Raw genomic sequence first — 24259 nt, 5'->3', positions numbered from 1 at the left:
ACCTGGTGTCTAGAGGATGCATGAGTTAATTAGGAGGGAAAGTGGAGACAGAAGAGCGTTACGGACACAGGGACAGCACGTAGAAGGCCTGCGGCGGAAGGGAGCGTGGAGGAGGAGAATGACGTGAGTTGAGGTTGAAGAAGTGGACAGATGTAACTCCTTCAGGATGTCACAGGATGCTGGAAGAATTTTGATCTTTATTTTAAGTGTGCAGAAGGGTAGCGACAAGGTTGCTGTGTGGGCAGTGGTTTGGAGAAGGTAGAGGAGAAGTAGAGAGACCAGGAAGGTAGCCCAGAAGACAGATGATGGCGACTTGGCCTAAGGTGGCGGTGGGAGGAGAGAGGACAGATCTAAACGTGATTTGGGATAAGAAATTGAAGGACTTGGTAATGGCTTGGCTGTTGGACTTGAGAGAGAGGAGAGTGTCAGATAACTCTCACATATCTTCCATGAGCAATTGGATAGGTGGGGAAGCTTTTTACTGAGACAGGGAACATTTTAATCTGCTAAATTAATTACAGTAAGTTGATATAAATCAAATATCCTATGCTAAAATACTGCTTCACAAATTATGACATCTGGGGTTTGACATTATCTGTAGGCCAAGAAAAGTATCTTAATGCTTTGTTCACTTTGCTGTTTTGAATTCCAGTCCACCTCCCAAGGGAAGGTCACTGCAGGATGAGCCTACAGGCTGGCTCAGCACAGGCTTTGGGGCTCCAGCAACGTGGGAACACCAACAAGTTTTAGAAAAGTTGCACTTCCATGGGCTAGCAGCACAGTTTTGCAGCCACAGAGTCCAGGAAAAAGCTCGTTTAATATCAGCACACAATTATGTTTTATGTTCCTCTGTTAAGAAGTGTTTTGTTTTGAATTATGTCATGGTGGTGGTCGTCACGGTGGCAACGGTGGTGTTGATGGTGGTGATGGTCACGGTGATAGTGGTGGTGGGGGTGTTGGCGGGGGTGGCGATTGGAGGCATCGGTGCTGAGAGCTCTGAGTCCAGGCTGCAATTTCCCGCTTCCTGGGCCTGGGCTAGAGAGCAGGGTTGTATTGGAGTTGGCAGGATTGTAAATGGTTCAAACACTACCCTTAAAGATCTTAAGAAGAAGGGAATTTGAGACACCTAGCTCCTGTTCCAGTTCTTCTCTTTTCATTGCTAAACTTCTCGAGTGAGAAGCCTCCGTTTCTGTTTCCTCTTCTGCCATGACCTTTATCTTTTCTGATCCAGTGGCCTTTTTATTTCTCTGCTTTCATTCTCATTATCTCCGGATGACTGCGATTTCCTAGCAGCATGAGCTTGCGCAGTCCTCCTGCACGTCCTGTTCTCCTTACTTTGCTTTCTTTTTCTCCATAATATTTAGCATCTGGTGCACCAGGTTTATTTCTTTATGGTCTCCCTGCTTCTATGACAGTGAGGCAGAGACTTGTTTTATTCCCTGCTTTATTCCCAGCACCTGCAGTCATACTTGACATAAGTTGCTGTTTAATAAATATTTGTTTATTCATGGATAAAATTATTTAATTGCCTTAACTGTTTCCTATTAGGTCACATGGACCTAATAATGCTAATCTCATGTGGCTACCATGAGGATTAGATGAAATAATGTAAGTAAAGTGCCTGGCATTTACCTGAAATTGTTAGGCTCTTTTTTTTTTTTTTTTTTTTTAAATCTTATTGAAGTATACTGGGTTTTTTTTTAACAGCTTTATTGGAGTATAATTGCTTTACAATGGTGTGTTGGTTTCTACTGTGTAACAAAGTGAATCAGCTATACATATACATACATCCCCATATCCCCTCACTCTTGCTTCTCCCTCCCACCCTCCATATCCCACCCTTCTAGGTGGTCACAAAGCACCGAGCTGATCTCCCTGTGCTATGCGGCTGCTTCCCACTAGCTATCTATTTTACCTTTGGTAGTGTATATATGTCCATGCCACTCTCTCACTTTGTCCCAGCTTACCCTTCCCCCTCCCCGTGTCCTCAAGTCAGTTCTCTATGTCTGTGTCTTTATTCCTGTCCTGCTGAAGTATAGTTGATTTACAATGTTGTGTTTAATTTCTGCTGTACAGCAAAGTGACTCAGTTAAACATATATTCTTTTTCATATTTTTTCCCATTGTGGTTTATCATAGGATACTGAATATAGTTCCCTGTGCTATACAGTAGGACCTTGTTGTTTATCCATCCTATATATAATAGTTTGCATCTGCTAATCCCAAACTCCCAACCCTTCCCTCCCCCAACACCTCTCCCTTTGGCAACCACAAGTCTGTTCTCTATGTCTGTGAGTCTGTTTCTGTTTCGTAGATAAGTTCATTTGTGTCATATTTTAGATTCCACATATAAGTGATATCATATGATATTTGTCTTTATCTGGCTTACTTCACTTAGTATGATGATCTCTAGGTCCATCCATGATGCTGCAAATGGCATTATTTCATTCTTTTTAATGGCTGAATATACTTCTGTTAGGCTCTTCTTGACACTCTTTTTTCTTATAACATCTTTCTCTTCACTATTCAAAGTGCTGTTCTGGTTGCCTTCTTATCTCCTTAGTGATGCGTCTGTATTTTCTTCATGGCCCTTCTTTCTTCTGTCCCCTAAATGGCCAATTTCAGAAACCTGCCCAGTGGTCCTGAGTAAGGATGACTCAGCTTTTTATCTCTTACAGCTTATTCACAAGGCTTCAATTATTATAATTAAGTATACCTTTAATTATCATCATTTATAATTCTATTACGGTATTTTTTACATTTGATTATAGAATTCATGTGTTATTTATTTTATTTATTTTATTTATTTTATTTTTTTTGTGGTACACGGGCCTCTCACTGTTGTGGCCTCTCCCATTGCGGAGCACAGGCTCCGGACGCGCAGGCTCAGCGGCCATGGCTCACGGGCCCAGCTGCTCCGCGGCATGTGGGATCTTCCCGGACCAGGGCACGAACCCGTGTCCCCTGTATCGGCAGGCGGACTCTCAACCACTGCGCCACCAGGGAAGCCCCCATGTGTTATTTTTAATACAGCCAACAGTAGTCATAAACATTTTTCATGAACTGTCCTTCACATCCTTAATTATCCTGTGCAGTAGCTGATATTATCTTCACTTGACAGATGAGGAAACTGAGGCTGAGAGAGGTTAATATCTTGCCAGTGGGTACACACACCTAGTAAGTGGTAGATCAACAAGTCATTCTTGGGTCTGGGTCCTTCTATTTCTTCATCTTTTCATCCATCTGAAAGGCATGTAGAGAGCATGTGACATGTGCCAAGCAGTGTGCTAGGCTCTGGCCACACAGCAAGTGCAAAACTGATGGAGAACCAGTGACCACTGTGAGTCACTGTTGTTATCCCTGCCCTCACTCTCTGGAACACACTGTCGAGTGCCCCATGCCACAGTGAGCCCGGCTCAGGTATTTTCACTTCCCTATTTTATCCTCAGTTCAAGTTTCAAATGTCTAAATCAAAACTCATGCCAGCTGCCTGCTCTCCCCTCCCAAATGACCTATTTTTCTTTCTCCACTGGAAAAGCCATCATCTATCATCTTTCTTGTCACACAGGCTCAAAACTTTGGATTACTTTTCATTACACCATCTCTTTCATTCCATACTTTCAATACACACCCAACACCTCTTGTTGTTTTTCTCATTGAAAATGTCTCTTTCATCTGTCTCTATTTCCCCAGTCCCTCTCCACCATTCTAATATCAACTCCTGTGCACTCATTCCTTGATTTATGGAAAGAACCTCAAGACTGGGTTTTAATTAGTTTTATTCTCTGCTTCAGGATCCACTAGACTGTAAATTTCCTAAAGGCCTAGAGTCTGCTCATTGATTCTTATTTCCCCAACACTGTACCAGTCACATAGGAGACATTCAGATGGCTATTAAATTAAAGCATCTTTGATGCTTAGACCACAGTTCTTAAACTTGGTCTGGAGGTTTATCTGGAGATGACAAGTAGTTTTCATTGAAGGTCATGTGAGTGTATTACATGTAGCTATTCTCTGCATCTCAATAATACATACTATATATTTTAAACAAAGTCTTATTTCTGCTTTCTTCCATTAATGTTTGCTACCATCTATTTGTTTTACCATTTGCTGGCATCAGAGCCCTGGAGAAATTTACGGTTGAAAACTGTAAACTGGTAAATATTCTTTCCATTAGAGAACATGATTCTTTCATTTTTCTGGTGCTACTATAACTCTATAAAAACACAATTTGAGAACCACTTTAGGTTACAGGGAAATTATGAGCCATCAGAACTTTAGATGTTACTGAATAGGTCAGGTTAACCCCTCTCTGTGAGAGGGTTTCTCCCATTTTGCAGGAAAGAGCTACTTGGTATTTTCTGAAGCCCTGGAGTCACTATTTGTGGCCCAGCGAACTCATGGGCAGAGGATGGGTGTGCCAGCGCTTTCTTCCCCTAACTAACTTTCTCACTTGGGCCATCTCTCCCTGGGCTCATGGTTGGGACCCTTAGTCTTCTCTCACACCTAGGAGGGACGTTTGTGCAGACGTGGTCAACATCAGTGTGACCGTCCATTCTGTTTTAACATCTCCTCAATTTCTCATTAGAAGTGAGTTGTTTGCACAGTTAGCAGTACTCATGGACTGAAAGGACTTTTCATTCTTAAGAATACTTTGAAGAAGTTAGGCTCATGGCATTTCTAAATGTGCATCATTACTTTCAGAAATCATTCATCTTGATGACCATCCAGAGGACATATATACTTTTTTCAGGACTCAAACCAAAGCAGAATAATAACTGTAAATAATTATATCCCAAAATAAATCTTTTTATAAATGACTTAATACTGACTAAAGCTTTTATTCCTTACGATAGCAGGCCTTTTAAAAAGAATAATTATAACTTAATATATTTATTATATAATAGCCTGCAAACTGCTGCAGAAAAACTTGAATGTTATTTGGGAGATGCCATTGGACCATAGCATTTGATGAATCATGATTTGGAGCTGAGCATCTGCCAGTAGTGGAGTTTTGTTTTTTTGTTTTTAACCTAAAAAAATTTATTCAGAGTAGATTTGCCTTAAGTCCTTTTTCTTCTGTTGGAAGCTATGAAATGGCAAAACCTAGCTTTACCGTGTTACCCAGAAATTGCTGTTACTTTTTTTTGTTAGGTAAGCGATAGAATGAAATTTCCAAAAGCTATCTTCAGTGCACAAATGGTATCTTTCTGTAACAACTGTATCAGATCACATTTGGTCCTAAAAATACCGACTTTGCACTGGGTACTGAGGATTCAGCAGTGTAGAAGATGGACAGAATCACTGATTTCTTGGAGCTTACATTTTAGCATGGAAGTGCAAATAAACACCATAACTTTAGGTAGTGACAGTGCTCAGAAGAAAATCTAAAGACAGTGCAATAGAGAGTGAAGGGGAGGGATAGTTTGATTAGAGAGACCCGGAAGGACTCATTGGGAGGTGATGTAGGAGCTGAGCTGATGCTCTGTGCTGGGCAGAGTCAGCTTTGTGAAAATCGGGGCGAAAAGCAAATGTGAAGATTTGAACAGGGAGCCAGCACTGTGTGTTCAAGAAACTGAAGGCCAGAGAGGCTGGAGGGTAGAGGACAAGGGTGAGAGTGATAGGAGGTGGGACAGGAGGACTGGCAGAGTTCAGACACTAATGTGTTGCAGACCATTTAAGGAGTCTGGATTTTGTTCTTCGGGCAGTGGGACACCACTGAGGGTTTTTAACAGGGGTGTGGTCAGATCTATAGCTGTCAACTTCACATGTACATTGTTGAAAGGTTTCTTTTAATGGAAATACTTTTTCTTTGTGTTTTATAGAATAGACCAGAGGGCGGCCGTGTGGCCAAAGGATGAAACTCGGCAGGACCTCAATGAGGTAGGTGCAGTCATTGCTGGTTGTATGAACATGAATTAGCCAATTGTGAAATTTATTATTCTTTCTCCTGGTACTAGGAATTTATTCTGATTAAAACTTTAAATGTTTTTGCTCTTAAGTGAACGTGTTTTCCTTGCACTTCTTTGGGTGCTGTTTCTCCTTGCTCTGGAGCAAATACATTTAAAATATAATTTGCAAGACTGCACAGTATGTCTTAGAACTAAACCAAGTCCAGCAGTCATTTCATTACGCTTCTTTCAACTTTGCTTCAGGATTATATAACCATGGCTGTGACAGTTACATTCGTAAAATTTTCTCTTAATTTTATTTTATCTTCCCAACCCCTGTTTTTTCTAATGCCCTTTGCAGTCTCAAATATGATCATGCTTACCATTTTTCCATGGAGTGTGATGTACTTTGGTATTTGCAAAATGGTCCTCTAGTATGCTTTGAGACGTTGAAGCCACATTTTCCAATGCAAATGGTTTCCCACTGAACTGGACATCACAATGCTAATAAGCTTGTTCTAGATTTTCTTTGAAATATATAATTTAATTCTCCCACTGGAAATCAGTATAATATAATTAGGATCCCTGTTGTTGTGAATGCCTTAGCTTAAGACATGGGTTTGGAATACTCTAATTTCTCTTGCCCTCATTGTATAATTAAGGAGCAGTGGGTGGTATGTCTGACTAAGATCATGGCAAAAAGAATGAAAAGACTTGACGTTCAGACGCCAGGAAGAGAAATGATGGGCTTCAGGCACATTGTTCGTCATTTGATGCCATCTCTCCTCCGCCTCCAAAAATATGACAGCTAATTGAACTTAGATGATTTACCTTTTTCTTTTTTACTGTAGAACTTGGCATAAATGAGTAGCCAAAGGTAAACCAGGTGCCTAATTAAACCCAGTTAAATAAGTTACTGAAGTTGTGGAAAATGTCCTAAAGATAACAACACAGAACCCTGCTTGTTATTCCTTTGTGCATTGGAGAAAGTCTTCAGATTCCATAATCTTGCCTGTGGTAAAAAGAGTGAAAAAAGGTTTGAGAGAAAAAAGGCAAGAGCCTGAATCAGTGAGCACAGCTGTTGCCCCACTGGGAATAAGCAAAATGCTGGTTGTAAAGAAGCACTGACTTGTTTTGACATAAGTGACTAGAAAAATGAGGTGATTGTAAGAGTCAAGTTGTGATAGGTTTCAAGTATTTGGGAGAAACTCTGATTTGTGAGCTGCAACCCCATGAGAATGTGAAGATGACTTGAGCATTCTTAAATTACAGTTGCATAATGCTCTCTTTGAAAATCTGCTTTTCTGTATTCCTTCATGCTATTGTACTTGCAAATAACATGAAATGTGCTAGTTCACTGCTCTGGGATTACATGGGTGCAAGAGTGCTGATTGGAGACAGGCCTCTGAAAGAGCAGTCAGCACCATATTGTAAATATGCGCTCTTCCATGAAAAAGTAGTGATGCTGATCCAGACTGGTTGATAACAGTGTGTGCTCAAGTGGAATTGTTCCAGTCGGGATAAATCAGATGTGCAGATCATGTTGTGGCTAAGATTTGGGGGCTGGAGGAAACCTTAGGAAAGCTTGAACAGGGGCAGCTCATGGTCCACGGCCATGGAGGGCGGGTTGACTCATTCAGCCTCATTGATGGAGACATCCTATAGAGTGGGAACATATTAAACTCGGTCTTGCCTAGCATTTCACAAACTTAAGAGAACACCAAACTCTTTCATGGAGTAACCCCATAATAACATTGCTTTAGGCAACAGACTCTTATGGAATAAAGGTGGGAAATACTACCTTAATATTTTTAATGCAAATAGAAAATACATATAGAAAAGTGCACGTATCATAAGTGTATGGCTGGATGAATTCGCACAAAGTGTGTAACCAGCATCAAGAAATAGAACATTATTAGCGTCCAGGCACCCTTATTTAATTCCTTCCGGTCACTCTTCCCCTATAAGGATAACTATTCTTTGGACTTAAGTAGATTTGTTTTGTCTCTTTTTGAATTTTTTTTTTTTTTTTTTTTTTTTTTTTTTTTTTTTTTTTTTTTTTTTCTTTTTGCGGTATGTGGGCCTCTCACTGCTGTGGCCTCTCCCGTTGCGGAGCACAGGCTCCGGATGCGCAGGCCCAGCGGCCATGGCTCACGGGCCCAGCCGCTCCGCGGCATATGGGATCCTCCCAGACCGGGGCACGAACCCGCATCCCCTGCATCGGCAGGCGGACTCTCAACCACTTGCGCCACCAGGGAGGCCCGTCTTTTTGAATTTTTTATAAATGGGCTGTATGTACTCTTTTGTGTCTGGTTTCATTTACTCAGTATTATTTTTATGAGATTCATACATGTTTGGCATGTAGTTTTAGCTTTCATTCTCCTTGCTGTAACCCAGTATATGGTTGTTTCTAGTTTTTATTTTTTTATTTTTATTTATTTTTTTCTGTTTTCTTGTTTCTAGTTTTTGACTCATGATCAGTTGCTACTGATTGTACTTTTTAAAAATGAACTCTCTTTCAGTCTCTTTGTACAGCTGATTTTTTATAGGAGTATTCCTTCCATCTCCAAGTGGATATGTAAGGTAGAATTTTTTGTTATGTTACCTATCTTCATTGCTCTTTGCCCCTTTTATTTATTTATTAAAATTTTATTTATTTATTTATTTATTTTTGGCTGCATTAGGTCTTTGTTGCTGCGCGCGGGCTTTCTCTAGTTGCGACAGGAGCGGGGCTACTCTGTTGCAGTGTGCGGGCTTCTCTTGTTGCAGAGCACGAGCTCCAGGCACGTGGGCTCAGCAGTTGCAGCGCATGGGCTCAGTAGTTGTGGCCCACAGGCTTAATTGCTCCACGGCATGTGGGATCCTCCCAGACCAGGGCTCGAACCCGTGTCCTCTGCATTGGCAGGCGGATTCTTAACCCCTGCGCCACCAAGGAAGCCCCTGTCCCTTTTATTTATATACCACAGCTTCCAACACACCGCCTTCTAGTTCTTTAAAAGGAACCCACTAGTTCCATATCTGCTCTCTTCCTTCCATTCCAACTTGCAAGTCTAAAGTAAAAAAACAGTTTCTTGAGCATTGTAAGAAGCGTGGTCCACAAATACTTTCCAGATGTTTCTATGGACCCTAATGTTGTAATTGTCAATTGTAGCAATTTTAAGATGTTACATATGTGCTTTATATTTTCTCCAAATTTCACATCTCGTATTTCACATCTACTTTGTAAACTTCTTAATTCCACTTGCTCTGTCACAGATAGATGGGGCTCAGCTATATTTGATTGCAGAGCTGGTGCTTGACCCGAGCTCTCCTCCGTGTAGTAAGGTGATACATGATGTGACATAGCTACCTATGAGCATCTGTCTCTGGGTGTGTTCCCAGTACTTTCCCAGTGAACTGAAAAACTCATTTCTTATTTCTACTGGGTGTGAGTATAGATCTGATTCCTGCCAGCCTCACTTTTCTTCTGCCAGTCTCAAGCTCCTAGTTTTTGACCTTGGGTCATTTGATAGGACTTGCCTCTCCATTCCATGGGTTTTGGTGTCTCTGGGAGTATATTATAGGAGTTGGTTTCTGAAAACCTGATTAAGTGTCCATTCTGGCATTGAGCTGAACTTTCACACTGCCTCTATAAGACATCAGGAGATTTTATTTGTTGGGGTCCCCTGGATCCTGGTTGGAAAATATCTGCCTCTGTAAAACATCAGAAGATATTATTTGTTGGGGTGTCATAGATCCTGATTAGAAAATATTCTAGACTTGAGATTGTCAATGTCTAATCCACCTTGATCCTTGGTTTTAGTCATTTCCCCGTGTCCATATAAGCAGTCAATAGTTCAAAAAGTTGCTTGAAGGATAAAATGAGAAAAAATATTGTTTTCCCTCTCCACATCCTAGTAGATCCCATTCCTAGCTTCAGTTTCATTTAAGTAAAATAACAGATGTATGAAGAAAATGAATGGATCTCCCCTTCCCTGAGAAAACATGCCATATTGGGTCCTCCTACTACTTTTTCCAACTCCCAGACTGCATATCATAAAGCATCCCATCAACTTCTTGTAGTCTTTCATTTGTGAAATTGAGGCAGGTTTTGAATTGGGTTAACTCTAGGACTGCTTTCAGTTTTAACACTCACTGATTCCACCTTTTTTTGTTTTTCTTCATTTTCCCAACCCTTGTAGAATTTAGTCATAGGTTCCCATGACGGATGGAATGAGGCAAATTGTGCCCCTTTTTGAGTGTATGTGCACATGTCTACGTGTGGGTCTCCATGTGAAGGATTTGATTGTCTTTTTATTACCATCCATAGTTTAGCATATAGATATGTTTTGGCATCAAGCCATATCAGACCTCCAGATGGTACTTACTGTTTTGTTTGAGATGTGCTTCTCCTTCAAAATTGTTTTAATTTTGAGAAAATGGTCTAGCAAGAGGCTTTTTCAGGCCCTTGATACTCCTGAGTTGGCTGAATGGTATTTCTTTCTGTAGGAATAGGCAGCTGTCTTTTTCTATTGAAATGCAAACCCAATCTATAGGGTTGGGCCTTAGATCAGAATTGACTGAGAATTTTTTTTCCAGTATCTGGGATTTTTTCCTTGTGACTGAAAGTCAATTCAAGCTGGCTTTCATAAATAACAGGATTTTATTGATTCAAACGCCTGAAACTTTAGGATCAGGATAGGCTTCACAAATGGCTAGATCCAGGGATTAAAGACTCGTCATGTAGATGCCGTCTCTTTCCATTTTGACTCTGCTTTCCTATATTGACCTTATCTTTGGGTTGACCCCTCTCTAGGGACACACTGTTCTTACAGCTAGTAATTCCAGTGTATATTAGTTTTCTATTACTGTGAAGCAAATTTCCAAAAACTTAACAGCTTCAAACACCCATTTATTAGCTCACAGTTGTGTAGGTCATAAATTTGAGTAGACTCCATTGGATTCTCCGCTCAAGGTCTCACAAAAATGAAAACAAGGTATTGGCTGTGATAGACTCTTATCTGGAGGTTCCAGAGAAGAGTCCATGTCCAAGCTCTTTCAGGTCATTGCCTGAATTTACTTCCTTGAGGCTGTAGGACTGTAGACCCCATTTCCTTGTTGGTCAGCATCTGGGGGTAGCTCTCAGCTTCTAGACGCTGCCTGCATTCCCTCTCACATGGGCCCCTTCATCTTTGAGCCAGCAGCACCTAATCCTTCTGTGCTCCAGATCTGTGTGATGTATTCTGCCAGCTGGAAGAAACACTCTGCTTTTAAAAGGTTCACCTGATTGGGTCAGGCCCATCCAAGCAATCTCTGTATCCTTGGTCACCTGAGTTAGGACTTTAATTATATCTGCAAAATCTCTTCATAGCAGCATCTAAATTCGTGTTTGATTGAGTAACCAGGGTACAGGAATCCTGGGGGCCATCTTTAAGATTCTGCCTATCACACAGTAGAAATGGAGTCCTTTCTAGATCCATAAAGTTCTATATCTGAGTCTCATTTATCTGGCTTGTGACATGTAGCCCATTCTTGAACCAATCACTATGACCTTGGGAAACTATTGAAGTCCATTCCATGAGTTGAAAATGAGACATGTTCTGTTTTTCGAAAATCCACATCTTATCATGTAGAAAAGCTCAGAGTCCTGTATTAAAACGTGAGTGTATAGAACTGTATTATTCTCTCCCAAACATCTTGTTTTTATTGTTTATTTAATAAAGTAAACATATTGAGGATATCACAAACAGGTAAAACTAAGTACACGACTCCCTCTTCCTAGGTTGAAATCAAATCATCTGGCTGGAAGGAAATTTGGTTTGGGTTATCATGTGTGGTGGCAAGATTGCCCTTGTTTAAGAAAGAAGTGCCGCTATTATCAGAATAAGACCTGGATCCTCTTGTCAACAGAGGACTACTTGAAGTGAATAGCTTGTTCTCTTATATTGAATCTCTCCATTGGGTAGTGCAGGATAGTGAGGGCTGACCATCTTGAGGAAGCTGGGATGGGCTGAGCCGAGGTGTGCTGGTCTTCAGTTAGACTTGGCTGCAAAGCACACTGGGACATAAGCAACACAGACCCCACAGGGATTAACCAAATGCCCAATGTCCCTAGGGATGGGGTGAATTTGGCGTTTTTTTGTAGCCATCACCATTGGAGGAAGTTCCACTTCTTTTGGCAAGAACATCCAGAGGACGGCAGCAGCAGCTCAGGAGGTAACACTGCCTTGCTTCTGAGCACCCCATACTTTATACTTCCTGATGTGGAGGTCCTGTTCCAAGGAGGCGGGTACCAGGGCTGGAGGCCAGTGAGGCTGTCAGAAAGCTGGAGGTCAGGGAAAAGCTATTGTTCCTGGGACAGGTAGCGCTAAACAGGCAACCAAGGCAGCATTTAGGGTGGGTCAAGTCCCTAGGGAATAGGGCAGTATTTCTCAAAGTGTGGACCTTGGACCTCCTGCATCTAAGTGACCCTGCCCCAGGCCATAGAATCCGAGTCTGTCCCTGCCTGGGAGCGTACATCTTTAACAAACTCCTCAGTGATTCGTAAGCATTTTAAAATTTCTGAACCAGGGCAGCAAGGAGGCTTGAAATTGGATACTCAGAAGGGCCTCCCAAGTACTGCCTAAAGGGTCCAGGCAAACAAAACGAATATTCAAAGGCAGGCTTTTTATGGTTGGCTCCTGTTCTACTCATTGTGCTAGGTACAGCCGTGAACAATGGCAGCATGCTTCCAGCCCTTCTGGAGCTGGAAAGAGCCAATAAACAAGTAGAGAAGTAAATAAAATTCTATATTATAGTGAGTGTTGGGAAGGAAAAAAACAAGATGCTAAAAGAGAAGTTGGGGGGCCCTCTTTGGATGAGGTAATCAGAACTGGCTCAAGATTTGATGGAAATTTGACTGTGAAGCAACTACAGCTGAATTCAAGGCCTGGGGAGGTAGGGGTAGGGAGTAGATGGAAAGGAGGGTTGGGGTGCGTGCGTGTGTGTGTGTGTGTGCACGTGCGTGTGTGTGTGTGTGTTGGGGTGGAGCCTACACAGGAAGCAGGAAAGCTCAGGGAAGAGAGTGGTAAGTAGAAATGGGGTTGTTTGGGGCCCCTGTTGTATCCTCTGTTTTGAGCAGATTTCCAGTTTGATTTTGCCAAAGAGAATCTATGCACAGTTCTTGGATAGATAGAGGGATGGGAGAGGGTCACGAAACCACTTCACAGAAATTAAAAGTAAGCTGTCTCTGCTCTGCAACTGGTGAATTGCAGACAAAGGCATCCTAAAATAGTATTCCACCATCCAGCCTGTGTGGGTGTTCTCCATTCCAACCACCTAAGGTGGGACCTGGTAATTGTAGAGGAGAGAAAATGAGTAGAGTATTTTCTAAAACAAGTCGCATATTTTCCATTATGTAAAAGAGAAAAATTAGCTTGTAGAAAACCACACCTAGGTTTCACGGACGTCTCTCTGGTTTCTTTGATGACCAGATGGGAGAACTGGGGAAGCAGAGGTAGGCATTGTTCTTTAGAGGATTCATCAGCCTTTGTTCAGTTTTCCTGCAGATCGTAGAGACCCATTCAGGGAGACTTTGGATGTAAACCTGGAAGAGCCAGCTGGCAGGCTGGCCTCAAGGGAGGGGCTGGGGGCAGCCTGACAGGGACCAGGACCCCCCCACACACCCCGGCCCCCGAGCAGGAGAAGGGCCGGAGGTAGCACTAGGCCCACAGAGGTTGGCTGCCCTTCATTTTTCCATAGGGGTGAAGCTTATTCCTGCATAAAAGGTCACCAAGTCAGGCAAGGTTGGAGAGTGAAACAGCTGCTTATTCACTCTGTCCGCAGGCTTGTGGTGTCTTTCCTCCATCACCCTATGACAGTAATAGCTGGCATTATTGTTTTGATTTGTTTGCTTGTGTAGTAGCCATCTCCCCACTAGACTGGAGCCCCACGAGGAAGGGGCTGACATCAGTCTAATGCTCCAGAGCCCAGTGTATCTCTTTGTGCATTGAGAGCTGCCGGAGCCTGGGAGCTGCACGTGTGCTGGTACAGCTGCTGGGGGCGTGACCCTCACGTGTGTGGTGCAAGCTGTGCTCCAGCCTTCTCAGGGGAGGCTCTGTGGGGCTCAGCCCTGATGGGACAGGCTGGATTCCTCCTGTTGCCCACTGGAAGAACATGTATGTGACAGTGGCATAGATTGCCCATAGGTGAAGCCTCCAGCTTCCCCTGTCTTGCGTTCTTTAGTCACCTGGCTCCATCCCACACAAGGCGTCCAAGCCTCCACTCTCTGTCCCTGTGCTGAGGAACAGCAGGTGGTCCTCAGGTAAGGGGTCAGTGAGGGTTGGGGAGGGACATAGTTGATGACAGTTGGTGTGCAGAGTTTCTTCCCTTCTGCCTCCTGGTCCTCAATTCCAGCAGTTTGTGTTTTCCCTTCTCCTTGGATGTCTTCTTGTCCCTCGAGACCTTCATCTCCTCTCTCCTGTTCCATTTGCCACTCTGTTCTCCCCCATTCCTTTAAGCTTCCTCCTACCTGGTGTCTGAGAGAGGAACAAACCAGCCGTGCAAATGGATCTCCTTCGACGCTCGGAGCGTCGGTTCGGCTTCAGTTTGAGTACAAGTGTGGGAGGAGGAGGAGGGCGGGGAAGACGGGTGAGAACCACCTGTGACTACTCCCAGTGGTAACTGGGTCTCAGCATTACACCCCACTCTCTGGGGGGAGCAGAGAGTCCTCTGAACGTGACCTGACGAGCTCCTCTGCAGTGAGATTCTTTGCTGTTGATTTGTGTTGTGTGAACACTTGGTTCAGTTCCACAAACACCTTCCAAGCATCCATTCTGTCAGGTTCTGTGCACCAGCCTCAGTACACGGACATGTTTGCTTTTCTTTCCTGGAAAGTTGGAAGGGAACTTTCAAGTCACGTAGTCTCAGGTCCTTCCTGGGCAGATGCAGAGTGAGGCCCTGGGAGTAGAGTGATGAGTCAAGGTCAAGAGATGCTATGGGGTCTGGCCTCCCACACCACCAGCCCTCTGCCCAGCAGCCCCTGGGGTTTGGAGATGAACGTAATAACCACGGAGTCCAGTGCTTGAGTGTTTCCTATGTGCTGATGCTGTGCAGAGTGCTCTCTGTGCCTTCCCTTGTTTAACTCTTCGAGCAGGTGCCACTGTCACTGTCATTTTTGCCTCTTTTATGCATGAGGAAATTAAGGCTTAGAATAGCCAAGACTCTTGCCCCCAGTTAGCTGCATAGTATGTAGCAGAGATGGCCTCTGGTTCGGTGTGAAGGCCGTGTCCTCCTCTGCTTTGTAGAATCTACAAGAGCACATAGAGTTTACAGGAGGTGGCTGGTTCCACGTCCTCCCTCTAAATGTAGAGAAGGACTGGTTTTCTTTCTTTTTTACTTTTTGTTTTTTAAAATTGTGGTAAAATAGATACAACATAAAATTTAACATTTTAACCGTTTTAAAGTATACAGTTCAGTGGCATTAAGCACATTCACATTTTTGTGCAACCATCACCACCATCCGGCTCCAGAACTTTATTTATCTTCCCAACCTCAAACTCTGTACCCATTAAACACTAACTCCCTTTCCTTCCCCACCAGCCTCTGGCAACCACCATACTACTTGCCATCTCTATGAATTTTACTGCTCTAGATACTTGTCCTTTTGTGACTGTCTTATTTCACTTAGCATAATATCCTCAAGGTTCATTCATGTCGTAGCGTGTATTAAAATTTTCTTCCTCTTTAAGGCTAAATAATATTCCACTGTATGTATATATCACATTTTATTTATCAGTACATCTGCCGATGGACACTTGGGATGCTTCCAACTTGTATTAATCTGCTAATACCCTATTAGGACTGCCATTAAAAAAAAGATACCAGAGGCTCGGTGGCCAAAACAGCATTTATTATCTCACAGTTCTGGAGGTAAGAAGTCCAAGATTAAGGTGCCGGCAAAATTGGTTTCTCCTGAAGCCTCCTCCTTGGCTTGCAGATGGCTGCCTTTTCACTGTGTCCTCACATGGCATTTCCTCTGTATATGTGCATCCCTGGTGTCTCTCTTTCTCTATAAGGGCACTGGTCATATTGGATTAGGGCCTCACCCTTATGACCTTATTTTACCTTGATTGCATCTTAAAAGCCCTGTCTCCAAATATAGTTACATTGTGGGTTAGGGCTTCAGTATATGAATTTGGGGGAGACAATACAGTCCATAATACATTTCTTGGTTATTGTGAATAATGTTCCCATGAACATGGGTATACAGATATCTGTTGGAGCCACTGCTTTCAGTTCTTTCAGTGGGTTTGCTGGATCATACAGTAGTTCTGTTTTCAGAATTACCATATTTGAGGAACTACCTCTTTTTAGAAACACCTATTTGTGGAACCACCATACTGTTTGTTGTTGCAGCTGTACCGTCTTACATTCTCACAGCATTATTTCTTAATTTTCAGAATAGTTTTGCTCTTTTTGAGAGGTCACTCCAATGTCCAAAGTCCTTCAGTAGGAAGCTTGCCTGGAACCATTCTTTTGGCTTCCCAGATGCTTGGGTACTAAATCTTTCCAGAAACTTGGTGCCCTTGCTCCTTCTGTACCTCCTGCCAGTAGCCTTGGGCTCTTGCTTCCACACTTAGCTTCTGGGAAGACATCCCAGAGAGGAAGAAGAAGCTATAAAAAAATGGCCTGGTGTCAGGCAGATGCTTCATCCAAGCTGTGGGCCCCCAGGCAGCAGCCCCTGAGCACAGGGAGGTTTGTACTAGGTCTTGCTCCAACTTTGAGCTGAGCAGAGGAGGGGTTCTGAGCCTGCGAGGGACCTGCCACTTTCAAACTGGCCAGGAGACAACAGATTTAAGACATTCCTCAGTGAGCAGCTGTTTTTTAAAATTTTTTACTTTTTTTTAACATCTTTATTGGAGTATAATTGCTTTACATTGGTGTGTTAGTTTCTGCTGTATAACAAAGTGAATCAGCTATACATACACATATATCCCCATTATCTCCTCCCTCTTGCGTCTCCCTTCCACCCTCCCTATCCCACCCCTCTAAGGTAGTCACAAAGCACCGAGCTGATCTCCCTGTGCTATGCGGCTGCTTCCCACTAGCTATGTATTTTACATTTGGTAGTGTATATATGTCCATGCCACTCTCTCACTTTGTCCCACTTTACCCTTCCCCTTCCCCACATCTTCAAGTCCATGCTCTAGTAGGTCTGTGTCTTTATTCCCGTCTTGCTCCTAGGTTCTTCTGACCATTTTTTTTCTTTTTCTTTTTTTTTTTTTTTTTTTAGATTCCATATATATGTGTTAGCATACGGTGTTTGTTTTTCTCTTCTTAGTGAGCAGCTTTTAAAACACCACTGTGGGTTCATATGTACTCACATCAACAGCATGATGAGGGTATGTGTGCGGGGAGGGGTTGGGACGGGAGGAGGTGTGGGGCGTGGGTGTGTATGTGAGGTAAGGTGTGAGGGTGTCAGGGCACGAGGGATGGGGTAGGGTGTGAGAGTGGGAGATGGGAATGAGGGTGCATCTGGGGCAGAGTGTGTGTGTGATAGGGCGTGAGGGTATGTGTGGGCCACGGGCTGGGGGTGTGTGTCTGGAATGGGATGTGGTGGTGGTTATGAGGGTGTGTGGGGAATAGGTAATATGAAGGTGGGCTGTCAGCAGGTGCTTAGGTGCCTTGTGCGCATGTGTGTGTTTCAGGGTCAGAGCAGGGAAAAGGACACACGGCTCCACTCCGGGTAGCCCCCCACCCACCACCAGGAGCTCTGGGGCCTGCAGAGCTGCCCTGTTGCAGGGGACTGGGGCCCAGCCAGGGACTCGGCATGACTCACTTTCACCTGGTTGGGGGAATGCATTTGCCGGGGCGTCTGCATCACGGCAGCATACGCATACGTGCGTCAGTCTGTCTGACTTTGCTCTTATTAAGAACCGCTGGAGGAATTTAAAATGAGAAAGGAGGAGGGGGAGTGGGGAGTTTGTGCTGGCAGTGATGAACCGTAAACTGCTTCTCCCGCAGTAGCTGGGTCAGACTAAGGGACCAAGGTCATCTCCCTCCATCCCTCCACTCTGTTCTTGGTAAAAGGCAGCTGTATCCATTCCATGTGAGAAAAGTAACTTCAGAAGACACACGTACAGACACACACGCACACCCCTACACACCTACAGGCACGCACACACCCCACACGCAGATGCAGATAAGGGAGCCCCGAAGCACCTCCCAGCTGCCAGGCGGCCTCTGCAGCAGTCACTGTGCACTGCGGGCTTTTATGAATGGTAGCCTGGGAGGGGCCTAATGTCATCCGCTCCTGATGTCAGCACAATGAATGAAACACTTGCAAAGCGTAAAGGCTCAACCACTGGGGAAGCAGATACCTTCTCAGACTGGTTCTCCGGGTGCAGTGTTTCTTGCTGACGAAATCACCAGTCCCATGTGTCACAGATAATCAATATACGTTAGGATTGATATGAAGCAGAAACAGAGACTGCCTGTGGAAGAACACGCCTGTGATGCTGGCACAACCAGCCCTGCCTGGAGCAGCTGAGGCCGAGACCCCTTTCCTGCCAGACGCCGGAGAAAGGAGCTGCAGACCCAGCGTTGCTTCAGGATCTAACTGAGCCAGCCCGATGTTCTGCTTTTGCTGGCAGAATCCCTTGCTGAAGCTCCAAGCCCTGGAAACTGATCTGTGCTCTGCCTTTTTAACACACCAGGAAGAAGCCGCTCAGGTGCACGGAGTCAAGGATCCAGCCCCAGCGTCCAGCCAGAGTGCACCTGCTGAGGGGGCAGATGCCACAGGTAAGAGCCTGGGCTCGAGGGGGCGGGGTCCCCATCTGTACTGTCAGGGTAGTTCTACATCTTGCTGCTTCCTCCTAAACCCGGCCCCGTGGGAAACGGTGCCTGGTGCACCGGGGAGCTGAGGGGTGGGCAGGAGGAATGAAGATGTGCTGGAATCTACATCTGCCTCTCTAGCTGGGGGCGAAGGGTCAGACTTCCAGAGGTGGTGTCAGGTGAAAAGCACCCGTAATACCTGGTTTTCGTTTTTCTATTTGGTCTTCTGTGACACACAAGTAGCATGTTTATATATCGCTGGATTTAGATCATCTGTGCTGTCTTGAGACTCAGCTCATGATATTTTTGAGGGATTAGGGGAGTTTCAACATAGCCACTTCGTTTCTTCTGTTAACTGCTTGTAAGATGATCCATCACCCCAGGGAAGGTGGAGGTGAGTGACACAGCTCCTTCCAATGCTATATTGTCTTTTTCTGTCTCATTTTTTTTTAACATTAATTTCTGTGTTGAAAAGTCTCAAACTTGGGTCTCGTTTGGCTGTTAGTTTCTCTAGTTTTAATCTCGGGGATAGTAGGTTGGCTAGCAAGCAGAAGGCAAATCAGTGCTCCCAGGAAGACTTTGATGGGAAAGAAGTACTAAATTTATATGGGCAGAAATGAGAGCACGGCTTATCTTTTCTAACATCAGTGGGTCAGAGGTTTGCGCACTGGTTTCTGAGTGGATGGTAGAAATAGGCTTAGGTGAGCTTGCTTCATGAGATGTCCTTTATCTCCAGGAATTGAAGGAAGTGATTTACAAAGGTAATCTATATCCATACCATTAGCAATAGTGCATTGAAGATATTACTGTTTAAAACAGACCCACATGGTCTAAGTAGGCAAAACGGCCATCTCCAGTGTTTGAATATGTATTAATAATAGTGGCTAGTAAGAGCTAGTAATAGTAGCTACTATTATTATGGAAGACTTTCTGTGATCCAGACACTGTTCTAAGCACTTCATAGCTATTAATTTAAATCCTTTAACCTGTGAAGTAATACTGTTCATAGTAAGGACGCTGAGGCCTAGTGTGGCCCTGCTGGTAAGTGGTAAATTACTTCCCTGTGGATGCAGGTGGCCAGTTGGCTGTCCTTGTCGCCTGGTGAGCGCCTCTGCTCTGTTGGCCATTGTGTCTGGATGAGATGCAAGTACAATCAGGTAGGAGCCAGTGTCAAGCCAGTTAGGGATTGGAGTCAGGTTATTAGACCATGCCCTTCTTCTTCTACCAACCCCCTATTCCACACCCTGTAAACAGCATACAAAACACATAAGAGAAGTCCCAAGCCAAATACAAATTAACTTTTGAATTATCTGATGCTTTGTATAGCTTCACAAGTATCTGGCAAAGACTGTTTAATAAAATATTTGCTTCATGTTGGATATGGAGATACATATATAGATATATATACACACACATATACATATATGTGTATGTATACATATTTTATCATGACTTTCATGTGTATGTGTCTTATTTTTTCCAAAGGTCAATAGTAGTTTTACGTTTTCTCATTCTGGATGGACGGGATTTTGAATAAACTTATTAACACATTCTTTATAAAATAGAAATATGTACTAAGTTTATGTAGGGATCACCCACACAAAGGAACCATCAATATATTCCATGTTAGGTGTCAAATGGCAGAAATGGGCAAAAGGCTCTTTATAGAGGAGGCCTGTATGCTGGATGCTGGATTTTCCAAAATGTAGGTGAATCTGAGATACGCCAAAGTCCTTCCAAGAAAGTTTATGAAAAAGAGAGGTTTCCACTCTGTGTGTGTGTGTGTGCGTGCGCGCGCGCACGCACACACACACACACGTGCACACGTGTGCTAAGAAAGAACAGCTCCTGCAAGTTTTCAAAGATAAAACCTATCCTGATGTTTTTGGCCTTTGCAGAGCTTATGAATAAGGAGTCTCGTTTAGCTAAACTGACTGCATGGGAATTGATGCAGGGAAATTGAAGAAGTCCCAGCCCCGATTTTGGACCTTGGAATGCTTTATTTCACTGTAATTTTATTTAAAAAAAATACCTTTGACACAGTCTATAAACCACCTACTAGATGTTTTCAGGGACCTAAGGAGTTTCTTCATTTGGCAGGAATTTTGCCAAAGTGATAAGCATTTGAAAGAGGCTTTCACAGTTCAATTTATGGGATAGTGTGGTCTCATTGGCTTCCAAGACATACTCTTCTAGGAAGGCCCTGCTTTTTCTAGTCCACGTGTCACTCAGAACGGAGAAATTTATGCTCATATTAGATCAGCTGTTCTTAACTCAGGGCCTGTGAATGGATTTCTTGAGTGATCTTTGAACACCTGGAAACTATAGTTTTGTGTGTGTGTGCATAAAGCCCTGATGATAGTGTGACTGCATAGATTAGCACAGATGTCGTAAGTCTGTAAAAGATTACAGTAACTTAAAAATTTTTTTTTTCTCTTAAAGTCTAGAATCTAGCCCTGGGCCTTAGATGTCTATAAATATTGGATTAGTAATTGTTGATGTGAATATTTGGTATAAGAAGGACAAAATCCAACAAGGGATTTTTACAGGAATATCTGGATATAATATGCTGCTAATAAACCATTCAAAGCAAACATTCAGAAATATAACTTGTGATTTAAGTAGGTTTCAACCTTACTTTCGACTTGATTTAAGGCATGTCTTAAGTAAAGTTGTTTAACTTTTCTTTAAACATCAAGGTTAGATTTTTAATTTTTAAATTTATTTTAATTTTTATTTTTTTGGGCCGTGTCACATGGCTTATGGCATCTTAGGTCTCCAACCAGGGATTGAATCCAGGCCCTCGGCAGTGGAAGTGCCAGGTCCCTAACCACTGGACCACCAGGGAAGTCCCTGAAGTTGTTTAACTTTTGCAGGGGGCATCTGAAATGCTGGTCTGAGCAAAGTACCGTATTCTCTATGTCTTGAGATCAAATATTGTGTTTTAACTTGAGTTTACAGGACACAAAGATTAGTCTCACCTAGCAAAATACCTGAGATGCTCCCTTGTTCTAGAAATCCAATTACAAACTGCACTTGCAGCAAGAGCAGATTTTATGGCACCCCGAAGGGACACTGTGTTCTAGAGAGTGTTCCTGAACCTTCCCGCACATCACAATTATCAGCAAGCTTTTATACCTGGGGGTTTTCAGTCCTCATCTCTAGACCATCTAGGGTTGGAAGTCCTGGAATCTTTATATTTTGTAAACATTCTTGAGTATTGAGAGCCACTATTTAAGTGGACAGTGTCTTGAATTAAGAGAGAAAGAAGGTCAGGTTCTCTTAGGTTTTCTTTGACTCAGTTTCATCAATGGGAAGAAGCTCACAGACCACATGGACTTATACCTTAGGGTCTTTGACCAGTTGGCTCAGTCCATTCACTTCAGGAGAAAGGTGCTCAAGCTAGAGCTCGAGATGGGCGGGGTGGGCACAGGGACAGATCTGAGGGATGTAGAGGGCTTTAGAGAAAAGCAATACAGAAGGTACCAGCTGCAAGGCAGCTTCGGGACTGTACAGAGGGTAACCAACTGCCCTAGTTTTAGCACTAAAAATTCCACATGCTGGGAAGTCCTCAATTCCAGGCAATCCAGGACAGCTGGTCACGCTACCTCTAGGTTGCAAACTGCATAATGCGAGATGGAAACCCACATGATAGTGAGGCTCAAATTCCTCTAACTGAATCAGCAGCCCTCTCTTACTGCTGAAGCAAATGTTTCCACCGGACATTAGTAAGCATCTGTTCTGGTGTTGTTGATGGGAAAGTGGAATAAGGATTGTCTTTTCACCTGCTTGTCATTTTCAGTGTATGTATAAGGACCATTTGACGTTGCCCCCGCCATGGCTAAGCATAGTAACCCCTGTTCTGTGTGAGCACAGGTGATGGAATTTTTAGCAAAAGCTGTCACTGGAGATAACTGAAGACTTATTACTGTAAGTAATAATTCTAAAGCAATACCTAATTAATTATTTTATTATAAAATCTTGACTTTCACATTGAACTTTCCATTTGGATAAAAGCCTTGTTGCTAACGTTGATTGACAGCACTAAGGTAGTATCTCTAGGTACAGTCTATACTTATTCCCATAAAGAATACTGTATGGTCTGCAGGTCTCTTCCTAAGGTTGAAGTTGAAATGGGGCAGACTCAAAGAGAGCCTGACCTTCTCTGTCGTATTTTAAGACACTGTCTACCTGACCAGATGTTCCCAATTACTTGGCAGTGCTTATTAAATGTACAGATGTCTGGGCTCCCCACCCAAAGATGCAAAAGTAAAATGTAGAGATGAGGCCTGAAACTTTCCATGTTTGAAAAGCTCCCCTTGATGATTCTGATGTGCAGGGAGATTCAGGAACACTTTGTAGAACTCAGTACCCTCCAAGGGCTCCACGCAAGGTGTTTTTGCTGCAGGTGCAGTTTATAATTGGGTTTCAGGAACAGGGAGCATCTCGGGTCTCCTACTAGGTGGGTCTGATCATCCACATAACGTCTCATCCTATCTGGCAGCAGCCCCAGACAGTCTTTTAGAGTCAGTAAGAGGGAGTCTACATTACCTCAGCGTCAGAAGTACCCAGACTCCAAATGTCTTTTAGAAACTTTATACATTGAGTTTGTGTGTGTGTGTGTCATTTTTAAATCCTTCTTGAATCTTTTTATGTTTTTAGTATATAGCACTGGTTGCTTTAACTAGAAAATGGCTATCGCTGTAGAAAGTAGTACTTCATCTTCTTGTTCTAAATTGGTTCCTTTACAACAGTGGTCAGTGGTTTTCAACCTGGGTGTTTTTGTTTGTCTGTTTGTTGGTTGGTTGGTTTTTTGCCCCCTTTGGAACATTTGGCAACATCTGGAGACATTATTTTCTTGTCACAGCTGGAGTGTGAGTGCTACTGGCATCTAGTGGGTAGAGTCCAGGGGTGCTGGTAAACACCCTGCAATGTACAAGACACCCCTTGCCCCAACACTGCCACAACAAACTGTTATCTGGTCCAAAATGTCAAGAGTGCCAAAGTTTAGAAACCGTGCTTTAAAGGTCTTTAAATGAATAATATCAACCTTAGCTAACAATAACCTCTTCCTTTGCACAAGGCATTGTTGCATGAATTTTCTTACTTTATGGCCATAACCACCCTAGGAGGAAGGTGCCATTATTATCCCCAGATTAAAGATGAGGAAATGAACTTAGGGAGTTAATGTAACTTGTGGGCGGTCCCACAGTACTGGGAGGAAAGGGGAGGAGTTGGGGGAGTTTCCTCAATCAGACTTCGTGGTCTGAGTGTTTCACACGATATCATTTGCCATCCTGTCTAAATGTTAAGTCCACATGATTCTAATATTCTAGAATCTGAAATTAAGCCCAAAGACAGCCTATGTGCCCTCTGTATAACTAATAGGTTTTAAAGTCATTTTAAAAATCCATCCCTGACTTTGTTTTGTTAGACTGGAGGCATCTAGATTTGTAGTTGATTAACCTATTGCAGCCCCTCTGTTCCTATAGTCATTTCAGACTGATCTTAATAGTCTCTAGGCTCCTGTGATCTTAACCATCTCTAGGCCCCTGTGCCTTTCTTGATGTGTATTTC

General features: G+C 43.3%; 1 protein-coding gene across 3 annotated transcripts in view; it reads left to right on the top strand.

Moving 5' to 3' along the window:
• Positions 1-24259, top strand: part of FAM13C (family with sequence similarity 13 member C) — a 139285-nt gene that overhangs the window by 77022 nt on the left and 38004 nt on the right. For all 3 annotated transcript variants that reach the window (XM_060090264.1, XM_060090255.1, XM_060090246.1), the window contains 2 exons: positions 5825-5882; positions 18565-18649. In XM_060090264.1, the coding sequence (XP_059946247.1) occupies positions 5825-5882; positions 18565-18649 (143 nt within the window). The remainder of the gene's footprint in view (positions 1-5824; positions 5883-18564; positions 18650-24259) is intronic.

Source organism: Mesoplodon densirostris, chromosome 1, assembly GCF_025265405.1.
Source record: "Mesoplodon densirostris isolate mMesDen1 chromosome 1, mMesDen1 primary haplotype, whole genome shotgun sequence".
Lineage (NCBI taxonomy): Eukaryota > Metazoa > Chordata > Mammalia > Artiodactyla > Ziphiidae > Mesoplodon > Mesoplodon densirostris.
This window is presented reverse-complemented; position numbering and strand designations above follow the sequence as displayed.